At 28.1% G+C, this 23,211-nt stretch overlaps 1 protein-coding gene across 1 annotated transcript in view; it reads right to left on the reverse strand.

Annotated features, from left to right (window-relative positions):
* The window catches only part of LOC129616644 (putative mediator of RNA polymerase II transcription subunit 24), a 68,964-nt gene that overhangs the window by 25,756 nt on the left and 19,997 nt on the right, over positions 1–23,211 (reverse strand). Inside the window, exon 2 of the mRNA XM_055532275.1 lies at positions 10,724–13,189. Within this exon, the coding sequence (XP_055388250.1) occupies positions 10,724–12,463 (1,740 nt within the window). The 5' untranslated portion in view covers positions 12,464–13,189. The remainder of the gene's footprint in view (positions 1–10,723; positions 13,190–23,211) is intronic.

Consider the following 23,211-nt stretch of genomic DNA (forward strand, 5'->3'; position numbering starts at 1 on the left):
TAGGAAATATAATAATAATTTTTTTAGGTGAAAAGTACTTTAATTTTAGAAATGAAAAGAAAAATTTTATTGAAATTTCAAATCTAGTTAAGGTGAAAAATTAATAAGTTTTATGACTTTTTTTTTGTTCATAAAAAATATTATTAAAAATTGCATACTGTAATTGAATTTATGTGTTAAGTTTTAAATTAAAATTTTGCTTTTAAACGAAAATTTTTGACACGAAAAATAATTAAAAAATTATGACGCACTTATGATTTGTATTGGATGTAATTGTAATGGTTTAAATTTATGAGGAATAAGAAATAAGAAATGGGATCAACAGGAATATCTTCAATACGCTGGAAAATCTGAAATATGCAGACGATATATATGGCTCCTTACACACACGTATGAAAATATGAAATTGAAGCTAAAAAAAATTAAAGGATTTGCGGCAGAATCGAGGTTTACAGATAAATACCCGAAATTATCAAGGAAATTATCAAGAATTTGGAATTGACGACGAGATTATAGAAGGTATAATTATGACTTATGTATGGGGAATATTATTATATGTACAAATAGCAGAAAAAATACTGACATAGTGCCGAATGGGACCTGTACAGAGCCCGATAGAAAAATAAATTAGAAGGAAAAATTTTAAATGCTAGTATTGAAATATAATCCTTAAAGTGGGCGGAATATCATCAAAAACACATGGTGCAGGACGGTAACAATAAAGTTTGTACTGAGGATTCTTATTGTCTATGCTAGTTTACTGTTGAAGGAAAGGTTGCTCCAGTACTAGGGAACTACTACCCGATTCTGAAATAATTATTTTTAGTTTTTTAATTAAAATGGTGGTACAATAATTGAAATGTTATATTTGGTTGTAATAAGTATTTTTAATGAATATCTTTGGTGGCAAAAAAGGAATTTTGTTCCACTTCTCTTGTGTTCTGTTCTATTTCCATTCACAATTCGCAAAATTTTCGCGTATAACTTATTTATTTACGCGTATAATAAACCTTTTCTAATCCCATTATCCAAGTGTTTTTGAATGTATTTCAACAATGCAAATTTAACAAGCAGCCATACCCAACAAATTCAATTTTCTATGTAATAGATTTCACTTCTAGTGCATTTCTTTGAAAATTAAATAATAGTCTTTATTATATTTCATATACATTTCGAATTTAATTATTTATGTCAACAACTTACCGACACTTGGCTAATTCTGTCATTATTAATAAATTTTTAATTTTCTTTTCTCTACAATACCATTTCTATAGCTCCTTCTTTAACATTAATAATAAATTTGTTTTGAAATGACCTAGACATAACATCATATTAATCGTTCATCTCGCATCGTATTCCACAATTAACTTACATATTATTATAAATTTGTAGTACAACTATAAAAAAAAAACCTAATTTTCTTTTTACTCTTTAATAATAATTTTTAATTTTCTTTTTATATTTTTTGTAACTGACATTCATATTTTAAATTAACACCATAAAATGTTGTAATTCTATGCTTTATAACTACGATTATTAACCACATTTCATAACCTAATAGTTCATTTCATATTTTTTTTTATTTTTACTATTATTCTTCATTTTTTATTTAACATCTCTCATAGCCTCATTTTCATTTTAAATAATGTTTGAAGGAAAAAAATCTAATATATAGAGTGGTGTGGGTGCAACAGCGAGGGACATCGGAACACTATAAAAGTTTAAATAACTAGAAAGAAAGAAAGGGATAGCGGAAAATTATGAATTTTTTCTCTATTCTTTTTTCTATTTAAATATATGGGACATGAATTTTTTTTTTGCTTCTTTTTTAGCTTCCCAGTTTTATCCTTTCTATAATATCCTACATTTTTTAATTTATAGTAAAAAAGTGAATAATAATGAGAACATAGAAAAGAATAGAAAAAATAAAACAGAATTACTCTGTTTTAACCCTCATTCAGGCATAAATTTATTTGCACTGAAAAATATGGGAAAGCAAAAGCAGTGAGAGAGTGAGAGAGAGCGAGAGAGGGGAGAGTATGAAAATGAAAAGAAAAAATCAGTAGCCTTATAATTTTTTTTTCTCTTTAAAAACAAAGGTAACAATAAGCAACCATCAACATCAACGGAACAGTTTTTATGAAGTGGGGCAACAGGATAAATTAATTTTTTTCTCTATTTTTTTTTCTAGGTTTTCCTTTAACGAGTAAGGGTAAAAAAAAATAAAGAGAACCATTACTGAACTGTTGGGATCTTGAACTATAAACATTTTCTTTTTTTTTTTTTTTTGGCTTTAGCTTTTACAAATTTTCCTAGAATAACGATTTTTAAATAAGTTGGAAAATTTCTAGTTTTTTTTTCTCGTTTTTTGTTAATTTTAAAAAATAAAGGAGAAAAAACGGAAAAGTTGGAATGAAAAATATTGTTAAAGGAAATGTATAGAGTCAAAATTAGAAAAATAACTGACAAATAAATAATTTTTTATCCTTCAATTTAAAAAAAAAAAAGAAAATGGTGCTTGAGTTTAAATTTTGAATTTTGTGCACAGCTATAAGAAAATAAATTTTCAAAACAATTTAAACAACAGATGAGTTTAGGGAGAATAATCTAGTTTTTTTTAAGATTACCTTATTCATAATTCCCTTTAAAAAATGAAGAAGTGTTTTGTAAAATTCAGGCAAGTAATCATTAATAAATGTGATAAAGTTGGACTCCGTTTAAACACACATAAAACTAACAATTCTTTCTGAATAAATAGCCGCAACACGAGTCAGTTCAAGTTAATACTACTTCTATATGGTGGATGTAGCAAAATTCAATTACCTAAAAGAGAAAGACATCTCTAATTTGGAAGAGTGTCATCTACATGGAGTTAGCCCGCCATGCAAATCAAGCCAATATTAATAGTATCCAGGTATTCATAAATGAATGCCTAAGAAAAATATGTGGAATCTTCTGGCTAAGCAAGATGTTCAATATGGAACTGTAAAGAGATCACCGAAAGCGGTAAGACATGACCACACATAAAATATCTAGTAAACAACAGGGTGAAATGGAACGCTTCCAAAAGGAGTGAACAAAGCAAGAACAAAATGACGTAATAATAAATAGGTTTGAAAGAAAAATATGGTATTCCTTTAGAAAGAAGAGTAAACGAAGTGCTGGAAAATTCGAAGTCATGAAGTATACGTACTGAAGGTACTGAAGGTAACATTATAACATAACATAATTTTATTATACCATCATAGAATTTAATCATTTGTGTTACAATTAGATATGTGCTCTGTTTGAATACTCAATATAGTTTCGATTCCTTCTAAGTTGCAGTTTCTTTGTTAACATTTCTAGATCCTGAATAGAATAATCGTTTTCCATATTTTCAAAATTCTGGCATTAAATTCGAATTTTTTAATGATTTTAAAAATAAAGGCCAACTATAAGCTACAATAAATTTTCCTTTAAGTTGTGCCTTATATTATTGAAGAAGCGACTAAGAGAGAAATGTTACTTTTACAATATTTATTATTTGTATTGTCTATTGGTGCTCTCTTATACATGCTGCAGCATTAAAATCTTATATATGTACACGTTCTTTAACACAAACCGAAAGAAATTTTTTATTAAAAAAATTATGAAAACAGCATAGAAAAATCAACCCCACCGCCATCATAAGATTATGATACTTTTAAGTTAAAGTTAAAATTTATTATTATTGCCGTCAATAATAGGATATTAAAGTGAATAAAAAATTTTCATATTTTTTTTTTATATTCTTTTCTAGTTTTTAAATTATGTTCACGTTTGATTTATACGGTATAACAATTTTTTTCTCTAAGGATTTTCTTCTCAAGTAACCGCACCAAAAAAAACTTTTAAAACATGTGTGTATAAATTTAACTGTAGATAATAATATATTATATAAAATGTAATTTATATGATGATTTTGAAACTTTACTATTACAGGATTATGCACTCTTAATGCAGAAGAAATATGTGGCGAGGAAGGAGATTATTTTGTGGAAAAATTTCATAGAAAATAAAGGATTATTTTAAGTAAAGGAAAAGTAACAATAGCAAAAAAAATTGGTAAATTTTAGAAGAGGTATCTAAAACTGCATTAATCGGACATTCAAATATTGCGTTACTCTAGTTTATTGGCGCATAATTTACCCGATTCAATTCCAATGAGGATAGAGATAAAGTACGTAGAAGAAATTTATGCGATTCTTTAATTACGTTTAAGTCTCCTTAAACTATTTCCAATCGGAAGTCTATTTTGTTCTTCTTAACTTTTTATTAATTTATATAAATGCTAAATGCTCTCAAATAACGAAACTTAGGCAACACACTTTTACTTATTTCGAAACGCTTCTGCGGAATCGGGCCAGATACTGTTCGTTAGGAAATAAGAAAAGAATCAGGGATGAGACGGTTGGAGGCTTCGAATGGGTGGTGTAGGGTATGCCCGTTACTTAGAGGGAGGGGTACATAATAGATCATTGTAAGCTGCCTCGGTACATTGTTACTTCGGTTGTGTAAATGTGCAAATTCTCAAGCATCGAATTAAACATTATCTCGGTGCTTTAGTTCAGTCTAAAAATTTTGAAAATGATTTTCATAAGAGATTTTCATAATAAATTAATGTTTATCTCAAAGAGAGATACAGATGAGAAAAACAAAAAAATTAAAGGTGAGAGAAAAATGAGAAACAATCGAAAAACTTTTAACTTAAAATTGAATTTTTACCTTCTCTCTTTCTATTTCTACGTTTCATTCATTGTTAATAAAATTCTCTTTTTGCTATCACGATAAAAGAGTTAAAGAAAGTTTGTGCGGTTAATAAACTTTTTTGAGTTGCAAATAAATTCGTTCCTACATACACATGTAAGTACACCTAAAGTCTGTTTTTGTGTATATAAATATTTCTTTCAACTTAACCACACCGCAAACTTCACCACCAGAAATCGTGTAGTATTTTATTCATCAGCTACCTTTCCTCTTATTCTTTGTGCATTATAACTTAAAAATTTTACTATTTTTTATTATAGAAAAACCTGTATAATACGTATAAATCTTTTTCTACACTGAATTAAAGTCAATTTAAGAATAGAAAAGTAACTGAAATAAAAAAGAAATAGAAGAGAAGACAGAAATGGAGAGAAAAACTTTTCAAATGAGAATTTATGATGTCGTAAAATGTTTTACACTGCCTTAAGAAGTTCTTCAATGTTTTGGCATTCTTATATAATGTTATTTATTAACTTTTTTAAATATGTTGGTATGAATGTAGTAATATAAAGCAATAAATACACAGGAATTATGGTAGAGAGACGCAAAAACGAGAAATAAAAAAGTAAATATAGTTAAAATAAATAAAAAAAAAACTCTCAAGACAGTAACAATTTCTGCACTGGCAGCTGATATTATATTGCATGCCAGGAACAAAAAAAAAACATAAAATTTTCTCCATTTTTTTTAATATATCCTTTTTTAAAAAGTTGCAACGCATATATCCATCTTAAATTTATGTTTTTCTTGAATATTATTAATGTATGTACGTATGTGTCTTTGGATGAATGTATGCCTTAAGTAGATTTAAAATAATAAAAAAAAAATAAGTATAAGAAAGCAAAAATCAATGTTTATAAAATTAAAATGGCGTCATAAAACGAATTGACTTATAAAATTATTATTTGATGAAGTGGTGAGTTTCAGGAAGAAAAAAATTGATTTTTATATTGAAAATTTGCAAAAAAGAACGAAATAATTATGGAAAAAATTATTAAAATATTTGATTTCAAAGGCCGTCAAAACTATTTTTATTTGTGTAGATATTGTTAGAATTTTACTGTTGAGCAATTTGTATAGCAATGATGGTATACCACTTACGGTATCCTATACAGACCCGATTTTGACCTATTCAGCGCACTACGTGATATTTAAAATGTGCGCCCCTGTTTTGCCGCGCCCATTCAAAATGTGTACTTTGCATATATGGTAGATCCGGCCCTGACCCTATAGCACTTTTTTAATTTTATTTAACTATTAATAATACTTGGATATAGTGTTATGAAGTTCTACTGATTGCAATTAAATTTTAGAGGTATACGTAACAATTTTTTAATGTAAGTATTAAATTTCATTAAATAAAGTAATAATAATTGAGAGAAATCTCTTTGGGATGCCCGAGAATAATTCTGTTGAACTTCTTTAAGGAGTTAAACTTTTCTTAAAAGAATAAAATTATAGATCTAGCGGAGAGGAGTGTGTCATGGAGGGGGATGCAGAGAGGACTACTATTGGACTAGTACAAGGTAACAGTGTTCAGGTTGCGATTTCCTTTCCCTAACTAGCTTTTTAACTAATATTGCAACTCAATTAGGCATTGTTATTTATAAATGAAATTTGTTGGGAATTTTAGGGTCTATGATGCATCACCAAGGTACCGTACTATGAATAAATGTTATATGTTATTTCATATAAGCTCTTGTTATCATACTTTTATATTCAAGTAATTTCAAGTTTTAAAATATAATTGTCCTACGAAATTTATCGCTTGGTTTTGTTTTTCTTTTAATCCTACTGTATGGTTTCTATTTATTTTATAATCCATATTATGCCACGTTGAATATTCTACTCCAACCTTTTAAACTCCTCGATTAATTAGACTTAAAACAATAATGCTTTTCATTAACCTTGAAACAAATCAACCTTTCTCATCGAATTTTTGTTTTTTTTTCATGTAACAGACAGACTGCTAGACATTTGAACTTTTTGACATTGTAATAAGAACATATTAAAAAACCTTTTGTAAATTCCTTTTAAAAAATAAAATCGTTTTTAAACCAAAAAATGAAGAAAGAAGAAAATAAAAAACTTTTTTGAGGATTTCTGAAGGATGGATTTGCTTTTTATTACTGTTTTGTTGTTATTATTATAAATGTTATTTTATTATTACTTATTATTTTGTTTGTTATTGTTGTGTTTGTTATGGTTGTTATACTCCTGCGGTGGTTACTTGAAATATTATTTGTTATTTCATCGTACGTGGTTTATTTTATTTTCGGTCTTAAATCATTTTTATATTTGCCTCCTTTTTTTTATTACTACTAAATTTTTCTTTATTTTTTATTGTTATTTTATTAAATTGAGAGCTTTATTTGATCAGGAATTATAAAACTGTGACTAACTTGTATGTAATAATAAAAAAAAAATCTCCCAGTTTTCTCAACTCAACATCTTATTGTGCACGAAATTTATGTGAGAGAAATTTTTGGAATGTGGAGAAGATGTAAAAAGAAAAGAAATACTTAAAGTATTTCAAGTGAGAGAGAAAGAGAAAGAAAGTGAGATGTTCTTAGAAAACGAGGGTGACAAAGTGAGAGGAAATGTATATTAAAATAGCAACAACAAATGTTGCCGAATTGTGGGAAATTTCCCATTTCGGGGGAATTTTGAAGTCTTGAAGAGTAAAAAGCAAAAAATCATGGGAAATTCTATTGAAAACTTTGGGAAAACTGGAAAAAAATAGCGTTCGGAAGGGACAAAAATTCGAATTTTAAAATTAAGAGTGGTAATTGAGCATTTAATAAAGTGTTGGCAACACTGTCAGCAAAAATATTTTTAAAAACACAGAGAAAGAAAAAAAAAATGAAATATGTGTACACTTTTGCTTTGCTTTTTTTGTACAAGGATATGAAAAAAGGATACAAAATGGAAACAAATATCCTGCGACATGTTGTTAAGACATTTTGTACTATGATTTCTCTTATATTTACAGATTTGATTTGATGTTTTTTCTTGTTTCTGTTTTTTTTTTTGTTCTTTTAAGAAAAGTTGAAAGACTTTTTCTTTGGTTTCTATACAGAAAAATTTTCCAACTTTTTGATGATGTATTTTTGGTTACTTGCTTTGCTTTACTATTCTTTTGTTATGACAATTGAATTTTTATATTTTAATGCACCATCATACCATATGTTTGCTCAGGTAGGTGTATTTGTATATATATTTTGTGTGTATAAAGGTGTATTTTGTGGTATTAATATGTGATTTAAGTTTGCTGTTTTTCTTATTTTAGAAAATTTTGATTGTATTTACTTTTTCTATTATTGCTTTTCTTCCCTTTAAAATTAGTCTAGACTATTAATTAGAGGATTTGTGCAAACAGTAAGCGAATTATTTTGTAGATTAATGGTGTAGTTTTGGTAATATGATTTTTTTTTTCGGTTACCTTTAATTAATTTTGTCGTTCACATAGGTAATTTTATTTTTCTGCCTGTATTTTATAAAAAATTTTGTCACCATATGTACGTACTTACATATATAGAACGAGAGTACGTTAAAATTTTTCTACTAATTTACTTATACTTAGTTATATAAGTAGACGAATAAAGAAAATGGCAACTTATTTTAAAATTTTCAAAAGGATTTGTGTGGTTTTGGAAGAAGAGGGTATTTAAACAAATATTTGAAAAAGGTATTTAATTACTTCTAAGGTAAAATTTGAAAATATAAATTTGAAAAATTTTAATTTTGTTGTTAAGTATAAGAGTATAAAAGGTGTTTTTAAAATGAAATTTCAGTCTAGAAGAATAAAATTACCATTGTTATGTTGTCGACTTTCTATATCGTTGCGTAATTTGCTAATTTAATTTATTTAAAAAAGAAAAAATTGATTAGTTATTTTAAAGGAACTTTCCTTAATAATTCAGATATTATCAAAATTTCTTCGAATAAGTCAAAGATCAGTCTGGAGCTCAAATTTAAATTTATTGAAATTTATTAAAATTAAAATAATCTATTAAAATAGAAGGGAAAATCCATGGAAAAATTTTATTCACTTTTATCAGTTCAGGTTGTTTCGCCATTTCAGCTATGAGCGAACTCATCAGTAAATGAACCAGTTGAAATTTGTTATATTTTATGTATAATTTTTAATAAATTAATTTTTTATTTAAGAAATTCATTATATTCAAATTCAATATAGAGTTCTTTAGATTAATTATTAAATTAGATTGGGATTCCGGGAGTCGCTCCTCCGAAACTTAGCGGAATCGGCCTATCCTTCACCAGGTAGGGTAGATTCCTGGAGCTGGTTCTGGATTAAAAGCTGAACTGGAGATTTCACATCACGGAGAGAGTAAAGAAAGCAACTATTGCGCTTTACTCGTGCAAGAGGGCCATCGGGAAGAGGTGGGGCCTGAAACCAAACATGGTTTATTGGCTATACACCGCGGTGGTAAAAGGGATTCTGATGTACGGAGTTCTGGTGTGGTGGCCGGCACTCCGTACTTCCTTAAACCTGAGGTTAATGAGCAGGGTTCAGAGGATGTCAATGGTGTGTGTTGGTGGGGCTCTTGAGATTCTCTTTCATCTGCTGCCATTAGATATACTGGGCAGGCAGATAGCTGCGGAGTGTGCAGTGCGCCTTGGGGCCACATCACAGTCGTCGTGTGGCCCCACAGGTCACGCTTTGATTCTTGTGGACTGTGGGCACGAGGTGGGGTCAATTGATTTGGTTCGTCCCGTGCTTTCATTCGTGAGGAATTTTTGAGTATCGGTCCTACCGAGGCAAAGCTGGCGGAACGCAGTCAGGAATGGCTCCGTCCACTTCTACAAGGATGGATCCAAACTTTATAGAAAGGTTGGTGGGGGTGTTTACTCTGAGCAATTGGGAGTTGAACTCTCCTTCCGCCTGCCGGACCACTGCAGTGTCTTTCAGGCAGAGGTGGTCGCAATTGGGGAGGCTCTGCGCTGGCTTGGTGAGCATGTGGTGTCTGTGGGCAGTGTTAGCATCTTCACGGACAGTCAGGCCGCAATAAGGGCGCTGGAGATGGAGACCTCTACGTCTAGAACGGTTCTAGATTGAAGGTCGTTTCTTAATGAGATGGCGAGGCAGTTCGAGTTAAACTTGGTTTGGTTCCTGGACACAGTGGGATCTCAGAGAATTGCAAGGCGGATGAACTTGCGAGACATTGAACGACCCTCGGAATTCTACCTGAAAAGGAGAACCTGGGCATGCCTCTAAGCACTCACAGGCTGCTGCTACGAGGTACAGCGGTGGAACGTACCAATCTCAGATGGGCGAACTAGACTTTCGCCGCACAAGGGATCAAATATCTCTCCGACGGGAGGATATTGGCACGGTGATAGGGGTTTTAACTGGACACTGTCTGATTGGCGAAAATGCCAGGAGGAAGAGCCGCCCGCAAACGATCTCTGTAGGAGCTGCTGTGACGAGGAGGAGGAGGAAGCGGTGACCCACTTGGTATGCTCGTGTTCGGCGTTGGCGAACTTTACTATTATAGCTTAATTATATACTGGTTATCTTAACCAGTGCCGGATTTACTCACAAAACTAAAAAGCCTGCAGCCAAGGGCCGCATAACAAGGAGGCCTGAAATTCAAAACTCAGTTTTCATTCTGTTATTTACAGTAAATATTACAGTTTAATAAAACTAACTCAAATTAATAACGAATTCAACAAGGGATTCAAAATGGCGTTATTATAGGGCTTCAAGCTGCGTAAAAGGTAGTGTTATATTAAGCCGAAAGAGGGAGGAACTAAAAATAAATTGGTCAATTTTTTGAACAGTTTAAATAGCATAAAAAATATTGAAATTCAATCAAAATATATTAAAAGAGGCCTTAATTAATATTGAACTTATGAAAGTATATTTAAAATTTCTAAAATTTTTAATAAAATAAATAAATTTTTCACTTACCGTTAAATTATTGTCAGCAATATTTAAATGCTTTAATGATATTAAACCATCAAATGCATTATCTTCTAATACTGATAATACATTACCACTTAAACTTAACATTATTAATTCTTTTAAATCTTCAAAACTTTCATTTTTAACATATTCAATTAAATTATATGACAAATCTAATGATTTTAATGAACGTAAATATTCTAAATTATTTCCTGGTACATCTAATAATTGATTATTTTGAAATATTAAAATTTCTAATGATATCATATTTTTAAAAATACCATCATCCATACTAACAATATAATTATTTGTTAAATCTAATTCAATTAAACTTGTTAAATCATTCATTGCTGTTGGATTTATAATATCAATACGATTATAACTAAGATCTAATAATAATAAATTATTTAAACCTTTAAATGAATCTTTTAATAAATTTGTAACACTATTATGACTTAAATTTAATGTTCTTAAATCACGTTGATATTCAAAATTTTTTGAGCCCAATGTTTCAATTAAATTTTGTGATAAATCCAATACTTCTAATTGTGTATAAAATGGTAATGTAAAATCAACATCACGTATTTTATTTAATGTTAAATTAATAAATTTTGTTTCGGGATTTAATTGTATTGGTACAACTTCTAAACCAACATTAATACATGATGTACGATAATTTAAATCACCTGTACTACATTTACATCTAGCTGGACAAAAGCTATATACTTGATGATTTGTTAATAATAATAAAAATATTAAAATAATTATTGAAAATATATTATTATTATTATTGTTATTAATTAAATTATATTGTTGTTGCTGTTTTTGTTTTTTATAATTAAATAAATTTTGTAATAAATTTAATAATATAAAATTTGTTTTATTACATTTATTATTATTATTGTTATTATCATTATTATTTATAAGATGCCTACTAGTTACTGTTGTTGTATTATTAAATATTGATTTTGTATGTAGTTTTTGTTGTTGCGTTTTTTGTGGTATTTCTTGTTGTTGTAATTGCTGTTGCTGCATTTCTTTATAATCTCCATCTCTATATTCCATTTTTAATTGTTTCTCTTCTAATTTCTGTTGTTCCTGTTGTTGTTGGTGAAGAATTATTGGTTGTTTTATTAATGATTTTTGATAGTAATAATTATTATTATTATTGCTATTATTATTATTACTTTCTTTAGTACAATAGTATTGATCAAAATTATATAAACTGGCAGTATTTAATAATGTTGCAGTTGGAAGTGATACTGTTGTTATTGTTCTATTATCAACTGTTCTATTTAATGATTTATTATAATTATTGATAATATCATTATTATTACTTAAATTACAATTATTTGTGCTATAGTGGTTGCTGTTACTGCTCCTACTGCTGCTGTTATTCTTGTTATTGTTATTATTATTGTTAGTATAACAATTTGTATTTATTAAAGATGTAGTAGATGATGTTGAATTAAATCCTAGAAGTTTTGTGGTTGTTGTTGTTGTAGTTTCTGTTTTATTATCATTATTATTTTTGTTGCTTCTGCTATTATAGTTATTAATATTAGTATATTTATATAAATTACTATTAATAACAATATTATTTGTTATACTGTTGTTAGGGATATTTTTTTTGTTATTGAAATTGGAACTACTAAAATCACTATTGCAAATGTTGCTATTGTTTATGCTGTTGTTGCTGTTATTGTACAATAAATTTGATTTCATGTTTTGCATTTTAATTTTCATTTTGAAAATTGTTTTATATTTTTGTTTTATTTATTTTCACTTTGTTCTATTTTGAAAATTTTATTTTACTGATTTTTTATATTATATTTTATTTATTTTATGTAGATACTGTTATATAATAACACTGTTATATAAGAGATACTGGTTGGTTAGTTTTGTTTAATTTGTATAACAGAATAAAAAAAAAAGTTGTTGCTGTTGATGGAATAATGAAAAAAATATCTTTACAATTTATTCAGCAATTATACAAGAAAAAAAACCAAAGCAACAGAAAATTTGAGTAAAAAATTGGTTTTTTCCTTTTGGTAATTTTAATGTTTTCGAAATGTAGGTTATTCTTCAACTCACTCCAATGAATTTTATTCTAATACAATGTACTTTATTTTGTATATAACATTTTCTCGTATAGTTTGTTACAAAATTTTTTAGTTCCTCCCTCTCTAAATTTTAATATTACATATATACGTAGATCTTTCTCTTCTTTACTCAAAAAAATTTTGTTTTTGTAAAATGTTTCGTTTTTTATTTTGTTTCAATGTTGTTAGTTTTGTGTTGTGTGCTAACGATGATGCATGAAGTATAAAATATTCGTTTTCCTTATATGAAAATTAAATTTTTTCCTCTTGTTGTTTCGCTTTGTTTTCTGATTTACTTTGATGTTATTTTATATTTATACACAAAAATGAATTTGCATTTTATAAAATACGAGATTTTTTGTATTTCATCCTGAAAATGAAGAAAAGAGAGAAAAAAAAATTTAAATATTTCTGTCGATTAAACAAACCATTTTATTTATTTGTGTTTTTTGTTAATTTTAAAATTTAATTTAATTTGCAAATTGAATATGTGGAATTTTTTTTTTTTTTTTTGTTAAAATGGAATTCAATTGTTTTATTTTAATTTTATGAAAATAAAATTTTTTTAAATGAAAACTTGTAAATGAAGTAAAATGAGATTTAAATTTTTTGTTTTTTGTGTTTTTGGAAGTGAATAATAAAGATTTATTTGATTTTAATAATTTAATTTAATTTACCGAGGTGATGAGAATAAGGAAGCTTTGTTCACGCTCAGGACTGAAATAAATTGTGATTTAGAGTTGAAGTTAGGCAGAGTATAGCACGTTTATATTAATTGACATGCTCAATAGACCAGCAATTTTCTATTCTGTTTAATGTAGTTTTAGTCAAAAAAGTGTCCAATGCAGTTAATTCCAAATCGTTGTGATAATTGGCACATACCCCATATTCCGCTTTCATTCTAGTAAAACAGAGAATGCTAATAAAAGCTTTGGTTTGTTTAAGTTGCGCACGATCATAAAAGATTAGTCGCGTCCCCCAACCTCTTCCCGAGATTTTTTCATTAGGTCAAGCAAAATATTGAATGCTTATGAAACCCATCCGCAGCTTCTGTTTGGATAAGTTGAGAAAGAGCATAAAGGGTTAGTCAGTTCCTTCACTCTTTTTCATTGCCTAATATTCATGTCCACCACCAACCTACTTTTTATCGCAGCTGCTGAAAAATTTTTTTGGCGGCAGATTCATATCACGCTACGCAGATTTGATAACCTTTTTTTACAATTGTCATGTGGTTTAAAGTTGAATTAACATGGTCTACCCTCCCCAGTCATTACTATTAACCAATAATATAAGTTATTAAAATTCCTTTTCTTCTAATAAAATAACATTATAAAACAGTCAAAATAACTACATAAAATATTTTAAAATAGCAACCTTAAAAAGAAGAAAAATTACCGCATTGCTTTTCTATTATACTTTAATATTTAAAATACCAACCATAACAAAAAAAGCAAAAATAATAAATTTTGTCCCAACTCTTCCATAAAAATTCCTTAAAATAACAAAAAACACGCATTCAAGATTTATTTAGATCAAATTAAAATTCATTTTCAACATAATTGTGTTGACCGTCATCAACAAATTATGTGCCGATAACAGCAACAAAATTTCATTAGGTAATAGCTATATAAATTGTATTTTAAATAAAATATAGTGTAGGAGGGGGAGAGAGGGGCAGGGGAATTCCATCATTCGTTCTTTTATTCACAAAATGTACGTAAAACGAGAAGAAAAGCCAAGAAAATGTAAAAAAGGCTTTAAAATATTTTCTTTTACACAAAATACAAAACCCACTTTACTTGTTCGTTCTTTCACAAATACAACGAAATCCATGCTGTCCTCCATTAATTTTAATTTTTCTTTAAGTGATTCTTGAAAAAGGTATAACGAAATATTTTATTTTCCATCATCGAAGGAATGTTATATAAAATTTTCCTTTTATTTTAAAAAAGATTTTTTTTTTTTTAAATACAAAATTTAAATATATACAAAGGAATATTTCGGGCTGTATATTTGTAGATATGTGTGTATGTAAATATTTTATTTTTAGTGTTATTCTAACATTTTAAATTAAATTTGTGTTAACGAAATGGTAAAAATGTCAAAATTGAAAATGTTTTTCTAAGGGCGGTAAGAAGGAATTTTCTTTAATAAATACAAACAAACTGAAACAAATCAGATATTTATTTAATTTATTTATTTTTTTGAGTTTGTTTTTGTGATTTTGGTTTATATTCTTTTGAATATTTTACGAGGATTGTTGAATAAAATATTACTAAAACGCATTGTAAAAGAAGGTATTAAATAGGACGAGTTGTAAATGCGTAAAGTTATGGAATTTCAAAATCGTTCTGAATTATGCGTTGCGTGATGTATATGAATGAGTACAGAACCTCCTTGGCCTGCCGCAAACCCGCAAGTTACCACACCTTGTCTGATTCTTTTTTTGGTTCTACATGAACAGTATATGCTCCGATTCCGGAAAAGAACTCTGGATTAAGAAAAGATGTGTTGGCCCTTACATGTGCCAGTGTGTCAACTGTCTCATTACTTAGCACAGAGTAACCCGATTGCGCGTACCTGATTCATTGAGCCTCTCAAAACAGTTCCATATTACCACGGAGGACACCGAAAACGAATTCAGCAGTCCAATGGCAGCTCGATTATTTCTTGTCTCCGATACCCCCTTTTAACGCTAATATGCATACACGTAAATCTGAAATACGCTCGGAAATGTAGGTTCAAAAAATTTGGTTCTTGGTCCAAATACCACCGCACCCCTTCCCATACTGATCTTTCGAAATGGTGGCTTTCGATTCTGTCTCAACAGGAAATACAAAGGGTTTGAACCCAAAATCACCTCCATTGCCGCAGTTAGGTACGTTCTCATAACTAATACGGTGTAGTTGCATGCGAGTCTGTACACTATATACAAATCATTGCATGGTATAAATTCACATTCTTGATTTTTCTCATTGCTCCCAACAAGATTTTATAGATTGAACATAATGATTGAAATTTCCCGGGAACTTCTTGCTCGTACTAGTTGAATTTTCGAAAAATTTTCCAATTTGACCTCGTACAATATTAACACACACAAAAGTATGTATGTATATAAAATGGAAATATAATCGATGTGGAAAATTAAAATAAACTTTATTTTCATGTAATTATTAAGTGATAATTTAAGTGCCATATTTGTTCAATATGTCATTAGAGTTCAATATTTTAATTTATTTTTCTATATTGGTACAGGTTTTAAGTTCAATACACTTTTAATTTATTTTCAATATGCTATATGGCAACATTTGTTTAACGTTATAGAGCAATTCATTTATAAATTCCAAAAATTTTTATACTCATTTAAGTTTATTGAAAATGAATTTAATTTTTTTTTAGTTAAAATGTTTTAATAATGAGTACCAACATTTTATTATTAAATTATTTTTATTGAAAACCTTTTACAAAAAATCTATTAACATTTTCGCTGACCGTATTCAGAGTATAATATTATGAGTCTGAGCGATTTACGGTAATTTTAACCAAAATTAGATATGAATAATTTTTTTTTGTAATTCATTAAGGGCATAAGAGTAATAGGTTTGATAGGAGGCTACAACATAATATTTTATGGCAACATAATATTGAAAAGCTCCTCCGACCTTACGTTTTTGAGACTTGGCTCAATAAAACCGAAACCGGGGCAACCGCGTTAACTACAGCAAATTGATGAGTGAAAACTTTATCCACTCTAGAGAAGCGGTTTTTAGTCAAAAATCTGAAGACTTCTTTTATAAGGAGACAATCTAAATGAATTTGACCAATGCATACAACGAACAGCAAAAAGAAAGAAATGCGCCTCTGCACAAACTCAACACGATCAAAATCGGTATTACTACTGAGGGATATCTCCGGATATTTATATAACAATGGAGTTAGAGTAGTTTAAGTGGGATATAGATGAGCTATAATAAGCCATAGTTGGCTGCGATGGTCGGAGGGGTCCTTTGTCTATGTCTCGTTTCAACAATCTACAATCGACATTACGATTGTAGACCCTAGATCAACGAGACCAGATCAATGAAACTCGATCTGCGTAATCTAAATGGTCCTCACGAAAGCAACATACAGATGTTACGCCACAAAAGGATCACTAAATTCAATACCTCACCTTATGATAAAACCCTCAGTAATTTATTCCTATTAAATTTATAGCTATGTTATTTAAATTTTTCAAAATATTTCAAGCACCGACATACTTTTTAAATTTTAAAAATATTTTCAATAAATTTTTATTTTTCAAAATCATTATTGAAAGTGATAAATTCAACACTTTATAAAAAAGGTCAAATTATTCACCTTTCAATTTTTATAAAGTGTTGAATATTTTCTATAGAATTTTCACCCACAATTATTATTATAATTTTAAATTAAATTTTTTCAAAAATATTAAATTATAAGTAGCATGAGGGAAATTTTGTACAACCGATCCAAAAATAGACCATTTCAAAAACATTTTCAATAACCTTTTCACTTTACTACAAAAATATTTTGGTTACAAATTTTTTCTTTTGTTCTTGTTTTTTTTTTTAATTTTCTAAGAAACAAAAATAAAATTTTTCTCCCAATAGTCTCACTAGCCCTACTTAAATTTTCATGTTTTAAAAATTAATTGATTATTGATTAAAAAAAATGTTTTCCTATCAATAAACTGGAAAACTTTTTAAAAATAACCTTTACCTGATTTTACCTTTAAAAACAAAAAGAGGAAGTTTAAAAAAAAACAAAATCACTATTTGTTTTTTTCTGTGTGTACAACAAGTTCAACTTTTTGTTCAATAAACCAAAAAAAAATAGAAAAAGAAAAAAAGTTGTAGAAAAACTTTCACCGATTTTGTAAAATTTTAAAGGAATTTTCTTAAAATATAAAAAAAAAAAAATTTTTGTTTCTTCCGTACCCTTATAGTTCATGTAGGTAACTGTGTGTAAGCGAGTCTTTAAAAATAGGAAATTTTTTTTTTTTAAATTACAACCATTTATTTTTGATTGAAAAAATACTAACAAAATATTTTCGAGCTTCATTAAATTTTCTTTAGAGTAATTCAACCGCAACATTGACCTTAAATTTATTTAATTTTATTTTGATGTTTTTTTGTTTTTCTTGTTTTCTTCCTGAATTGAATTTCCAGTAATTTTCGAGTCCTTTTTAAAGTTCTTACAAAAAAAAAAAGTTTTGGTTCAGTCATCTTCTTTTTTTATGACCTTGAGTAAAAGCTTAGTTGTTTCTTTTTGTTACAGAGAGATATCTTAATTTTCTTACCCCACCCTGTGTCATATTTCGTAGCTCCAATGGAAAAATATTGTATAAGGAATGAAAAAAAAATTATTGGACAATATATAAGAAAAAATTAAAGTTGGAAATTTCAACTTGTTGACCTTGAAAAGCACATTTCTGGAATGGTTATAAAGAATGCTTGCATCGCAGGCATAAGCTGCGGAGATAACATATGCAATATAATCATGAATATATTAATACTGGGATCGCAATACATTTTCCACGTGAGGCTGAAAGAATTTCGTGCAAAAACTAACGGGATTCCAGAAAAAGTTGCAGAAAACTGAAGTAATGTTGATCAAAAGGCTAGGTTTTCCATTTAGAAGCCACTTCCACGTTCAAATTCATTCTCATTTGCATACGTATTTATTTATTCAACTTCATACTGTCGATACGAACATATCAGTTTACTATTGCTGTTTATTGACTAAGTTAATCATTGATTAATTGTACATAATAGATGATTTGGTGATTTTAGTTCTTCCGGATGGTCTTTTTGGTATGATGGTTTACCAATTTTTAATTTGGTGCTTGGCGAAGGGCTTCTTTGTTAGCCTAGCGCATGGGGTCTCTTCTTCACCAAGAACTTTGAAGTAGTTGTATGTAATACCATGTCAAAATTTATGGCAATAATAATATTAACTATTTTGGAATGTCCGCCAAGAGTTGAGGTGGGAATCAGTAATCAACGAACTTCCTGAATAATCAATCAGTCGATTAAGGTGATAAAATTGTGGTAAAGGATAGACGACAATCATTTAAGACAAATATTATTATTTAGTTTATTATTTTCGAAATTTCAAGATGAAGAGAAAAAAACCAATTTACTACAATGAAGATGGCAAACCAAAATTAATGAAATAAAAAAAAAAAGTTAAAGAAAAATAAAAAAAAAACAAGCAAATTCCGCAAGGTAAACTCATTTTTACATTAAATTATAATTAATACCTGAACCTGACCTTTTTTTTCAGGGTATTTTCAAAAAAAAAAAACAAACACTTCAATATCTATAAAGAAACAATTCACAAAATATAATAAGAATAGAAAATGAAAGAAAGCAAGAGTAAAAAAAAAACTAAGCAAAAAAAAAAATCCAATTATCCTGGGACCAAAGTGGAATATTAAATCCTATGCTATAATTTTCTTTTGAAGTATTTCCAATGCTTTAGAGAAAAATGGTAGTTCATAACAAAAACAAAAAGCAATTAATAGAGCCCAAAAATACATTTTTACTTGCGATATCCTTTCTCTCTTTTTTCTTTTTTTTTGCTTCCCTGTCTTTTTTTTTTTGGGTTATTAGCTTTTCGCCAAAAAAAACCTGATATTGGGGAGAAAAATTTATTGATTTTCACATTTTTTTTTTCATATTTTCTTGTGTGGTCTTCCAAAGGAAAAAAAAAGCGATTTTTAACGATTTTCTATTAAGAAAAATACACGAAAGTTAGTAGTTGAAAAACACCATATTATGCTAGAAAAAAAAACTTTTGGAAAATGATAGAAAAACTTGAATAGAAGAACGAAAAATTTCCAACTAAATTAAGTAAGAAAAAAGAAAAATTTTCAGTTCAGAAAAATTCTATAGAAAAATTTACTAGACTTTGTTCAAAAGCGAGTATTAAATGAGTTTTTTGTTGTTGTTAGATTGAGTAAGTGTTAACAACAAAGAAATTTTGTTTGGTTTTACTTCGCATTGTGGTAAGTAGGCTGTAACGATTTTTAAAACTATTAAGAGGTTCTAAATAGATTAGACTTTTAAATTGGAAAATTATACTTTAAAATAATTTCATTATAAACGATTTAATAAAATTTCCCAACTTTTTTGTGAAATTTCCCAAAATTTTTGAAAAATTTCCTAAAATTTCCCAAAAAATATGACTTCTAGTCATTTTATTTTTTCGTGTTTTTTTCTAAAAATTTCTCAAATTTTGGAAAAAAAAACCACAAATTTTCGAAAAACTAAGTTTTCTAAAAAATTTCCCAAAATTTTAAAATATTTCCTAAAAATTTCCCAAATGTTAAGCAATATTTAATTTGTTGTGCTAACTTTTTATCATTTTATTCTAAATATTTACTGTCACCGAAAATCTAATAAATTATAAATGAGAAAACAAAGGGTATTTAATTTTTAAAAATTAGAGAATTCGTAAGCATTCGTTCGGCTAGTATTATTTTTAGTAAGGTACTATAAAAGAGTGCTATTATGTTTCTTGTAACGAAATTTGTAACTTAATAATTAATCTTATAGCTCTGGACAGATTATATAGAACTAAAAAAGTTCTATTTTAACTCCCTATCTAATATTGTGGTTTCTAATATCAAAACTAAGTTTATTATACAATACAAAGTGTTTGTGATAATGCGAGTTTCTTTGCTTTAAAATTGGCAAGTAATAGCGTATTTCTGCATCAGTGCCTAAATAAAAAACCATGTACTACAAAATTTACCAATGTTGTATTATCGTAACTTTTGCAGTCAGAGGTCTTGTCCGGTATAAGCCAATATTTTAGTTACTTGTTCCACATTTTGTATTTCAATACAGTACACAGCTTAAACGTCGTGGTATTCAAACCAAATGATATGTCCAGTTTAATTAAAATACTATTACTGGGATTATAATTTAAATAATATTATATTTTTGTCGTTTATTACCATAATGTGAATGAATTAATACTGGAGCTCAGACAACATAATTTTCATTCCATAAGATTTATACAAAAAATTTTAATCAGAATATAGACATACTATAAGAGTTTTGTTATTGCCTTTGAACCAAATTCATTATTTTTATAAGACCAAAAGAAATATTTCAAAGGAGATTGTCTATATATAATGTTATACGTATAAGATAAAAGGAGTAAAATGGTATCATCCTTAAAAACATCGATTATATTTACTCAAAAGAAGAAAACAAAAAGAGTAAACAGAGAAATAAAGTACTCAGAAACTTAATCAACCTGGATTGAATCGGATAAAAGTTTTTCAAAAATAAAAATAAGAAAAATATATTCAAAAAAGGAATAGCAATTTCCTTCCTAAGTCTATGAGCATATACACATGGTAATAAATCTTTTTTAATTCTGCCAACTTTTTGAACATATTTCATTGCTGCTCTCCTCTGTCTTCTACTACCTTTATTCTTTCTCTTTCTATTTGTTTTGATTCTTTTAATCCTCTTTTTAATATTACAGAAAAACCCATTTTTTTTTCCAATTTTCATTTTCTCTTTTGTTTTTATCCTTTTAACAGAATAGCCAAACCCAAGTGATTTTAATGGTTTGAACTTATTGGTTTTTCTTTCTTATTTTTTCTAATTTTTTGTTTTACCATTTATTTTGGTCTACTTTTTCTAAGTTTGGTAAAAGAGGAAAATTTTTCCTTGCTTTCCTTGTTATTTATAAGGCTTTTTTTTTCCTATGTTATTTGGGACTATCATATAGGAAATGTAATTGGTTGAAATTAGAAGAAAATTGAATTTGAAAAGTCTAAAAATAAGAAGAACAAAAAAATGGTAATAATTGCATGAAATGAAAAAGGTAATAATAATAGTCTAGATCAACAAGTGATACACATAGGTACATAAATTCAAAGAAGAAAGTTAAAAGTGTACAGAAAGAAGAAGAGTCGAGAATAAAAATAAATGTCCCAGGATTATTTGTAACACTAATTAAAATTCGTCATTAGAAATTTACTTAGTTTAGTTTTTTTTTGGTATAAGAACAAAAGGAATGAATTTTAGTTTGCAATTTTTTCTTTTTTTTTTTTTTTTCTTTCTCTGTATTTGCTTCAAAGAATTTTCGTTTTTCTTAGAAGATTAATTAAAATTATGCTTCAAAGGAAAAAGATTTTCTCTTTCTGTCGGTTTTTGTTGCTATAGATATAATTTAGCTTTAAAAATTTAAGAGAATTGCAATTATTGTTTGATTGTAGAATTTGCATATTTATAGGGGCAAATAAAGTGGAATTAGAAGACAGTGTAGAAAACTTAATTTATGTACTATTGCTTACATTAATTAAATAGAGTTTTGATGTGTTTCATATGTCTTTTCGAATATTACTAGATTTAAAACTAGCTAACCTCAAATGCTTTTCTAAAATAACAATCATGAGAGTTGTTCTATGTGTAGCAGTTTCGTCTGCTCTACTATATCCGGAGACTCAAACCAAGTTTAAATTAAACTGCCCCACCAATTCGTTATGAGACGATCTACAATCTACAACATTATTCAGTAGGTGGAAGTATCGGGCTCTAACACCTTTAACGCAACCTAGTTGATTGCAAAAATGCGGACGTGGGTTTTGTATGCAAATATCAATTCTAGGCCCATCTTTGCCTAAACGTCACTGCAGTAATGTCCAACATCCAATTACTCAAAGTAGACTCCCAACCTACCCTGTAATCTAGTTTGGAGTCACGCATTCTAAGGTTGGTCGGCTAATCGGTTTTAGAGCCGACTAATAAACGAAGTCGCAAGTTGACAGCTTACTTTTCATGATGCCTCACCGACCCTTACAACTACTTCAAATGTTTTAAGTCTTTACCAGCGCCCGAAATATTCCTAAACAGATGGCTGTAGAATAAAATTTGTAATGAAATAAATATATTCGCATACACTGACGATTAAGGAGTTCATAATATAAAAAAAGCATATAATCGAATTTCCAGAAAATTTGATTTTATTCTTCATAATTGCAGTTTTTATGGAAAGCTTAATTTGAATACATTCACAGAATTCACCAGAGAATTAAGAACCACAAATACAATTTAAAAATTACTTGAAAATCAAATTGCGATAATTTTCTTTTACAATTCCTTGCTTAGTCAATAAATTCCAACTACATATTCCACAAACTCGTTCGTACTATGGCATGTAATGACTATTATAATGTTATTATGTGACTAATTCAACTATTTAAATTACATTACAAATTTCTTAAATAGTTTAATTTTAATTTAGTTTTCTTCTCCCTCTCTCTCTCTCTTTCTCCGTTTTTTCTGTATTTTATTATTGTTGTTTATTTAAATTACATGAAATTAAATGTATAGTTTCATAGATGGG

This window comes from Condylostylus longicornis, unplaced genomic scaffold (assembly GCF_029603195.1).
Source record: "Condylostylus longicornis isolate FDR11 unplaced genomic scaffold, ASM2960319v2 ptg000259l, whole genome shotgun sequence".
Classification (NCBI taxonomy): Eukaryota; Metazoa; Arthropoda; class Insecta; order Diptera; family Dolichopodidae; genus Condylostylus; species Condylostylus longicornis.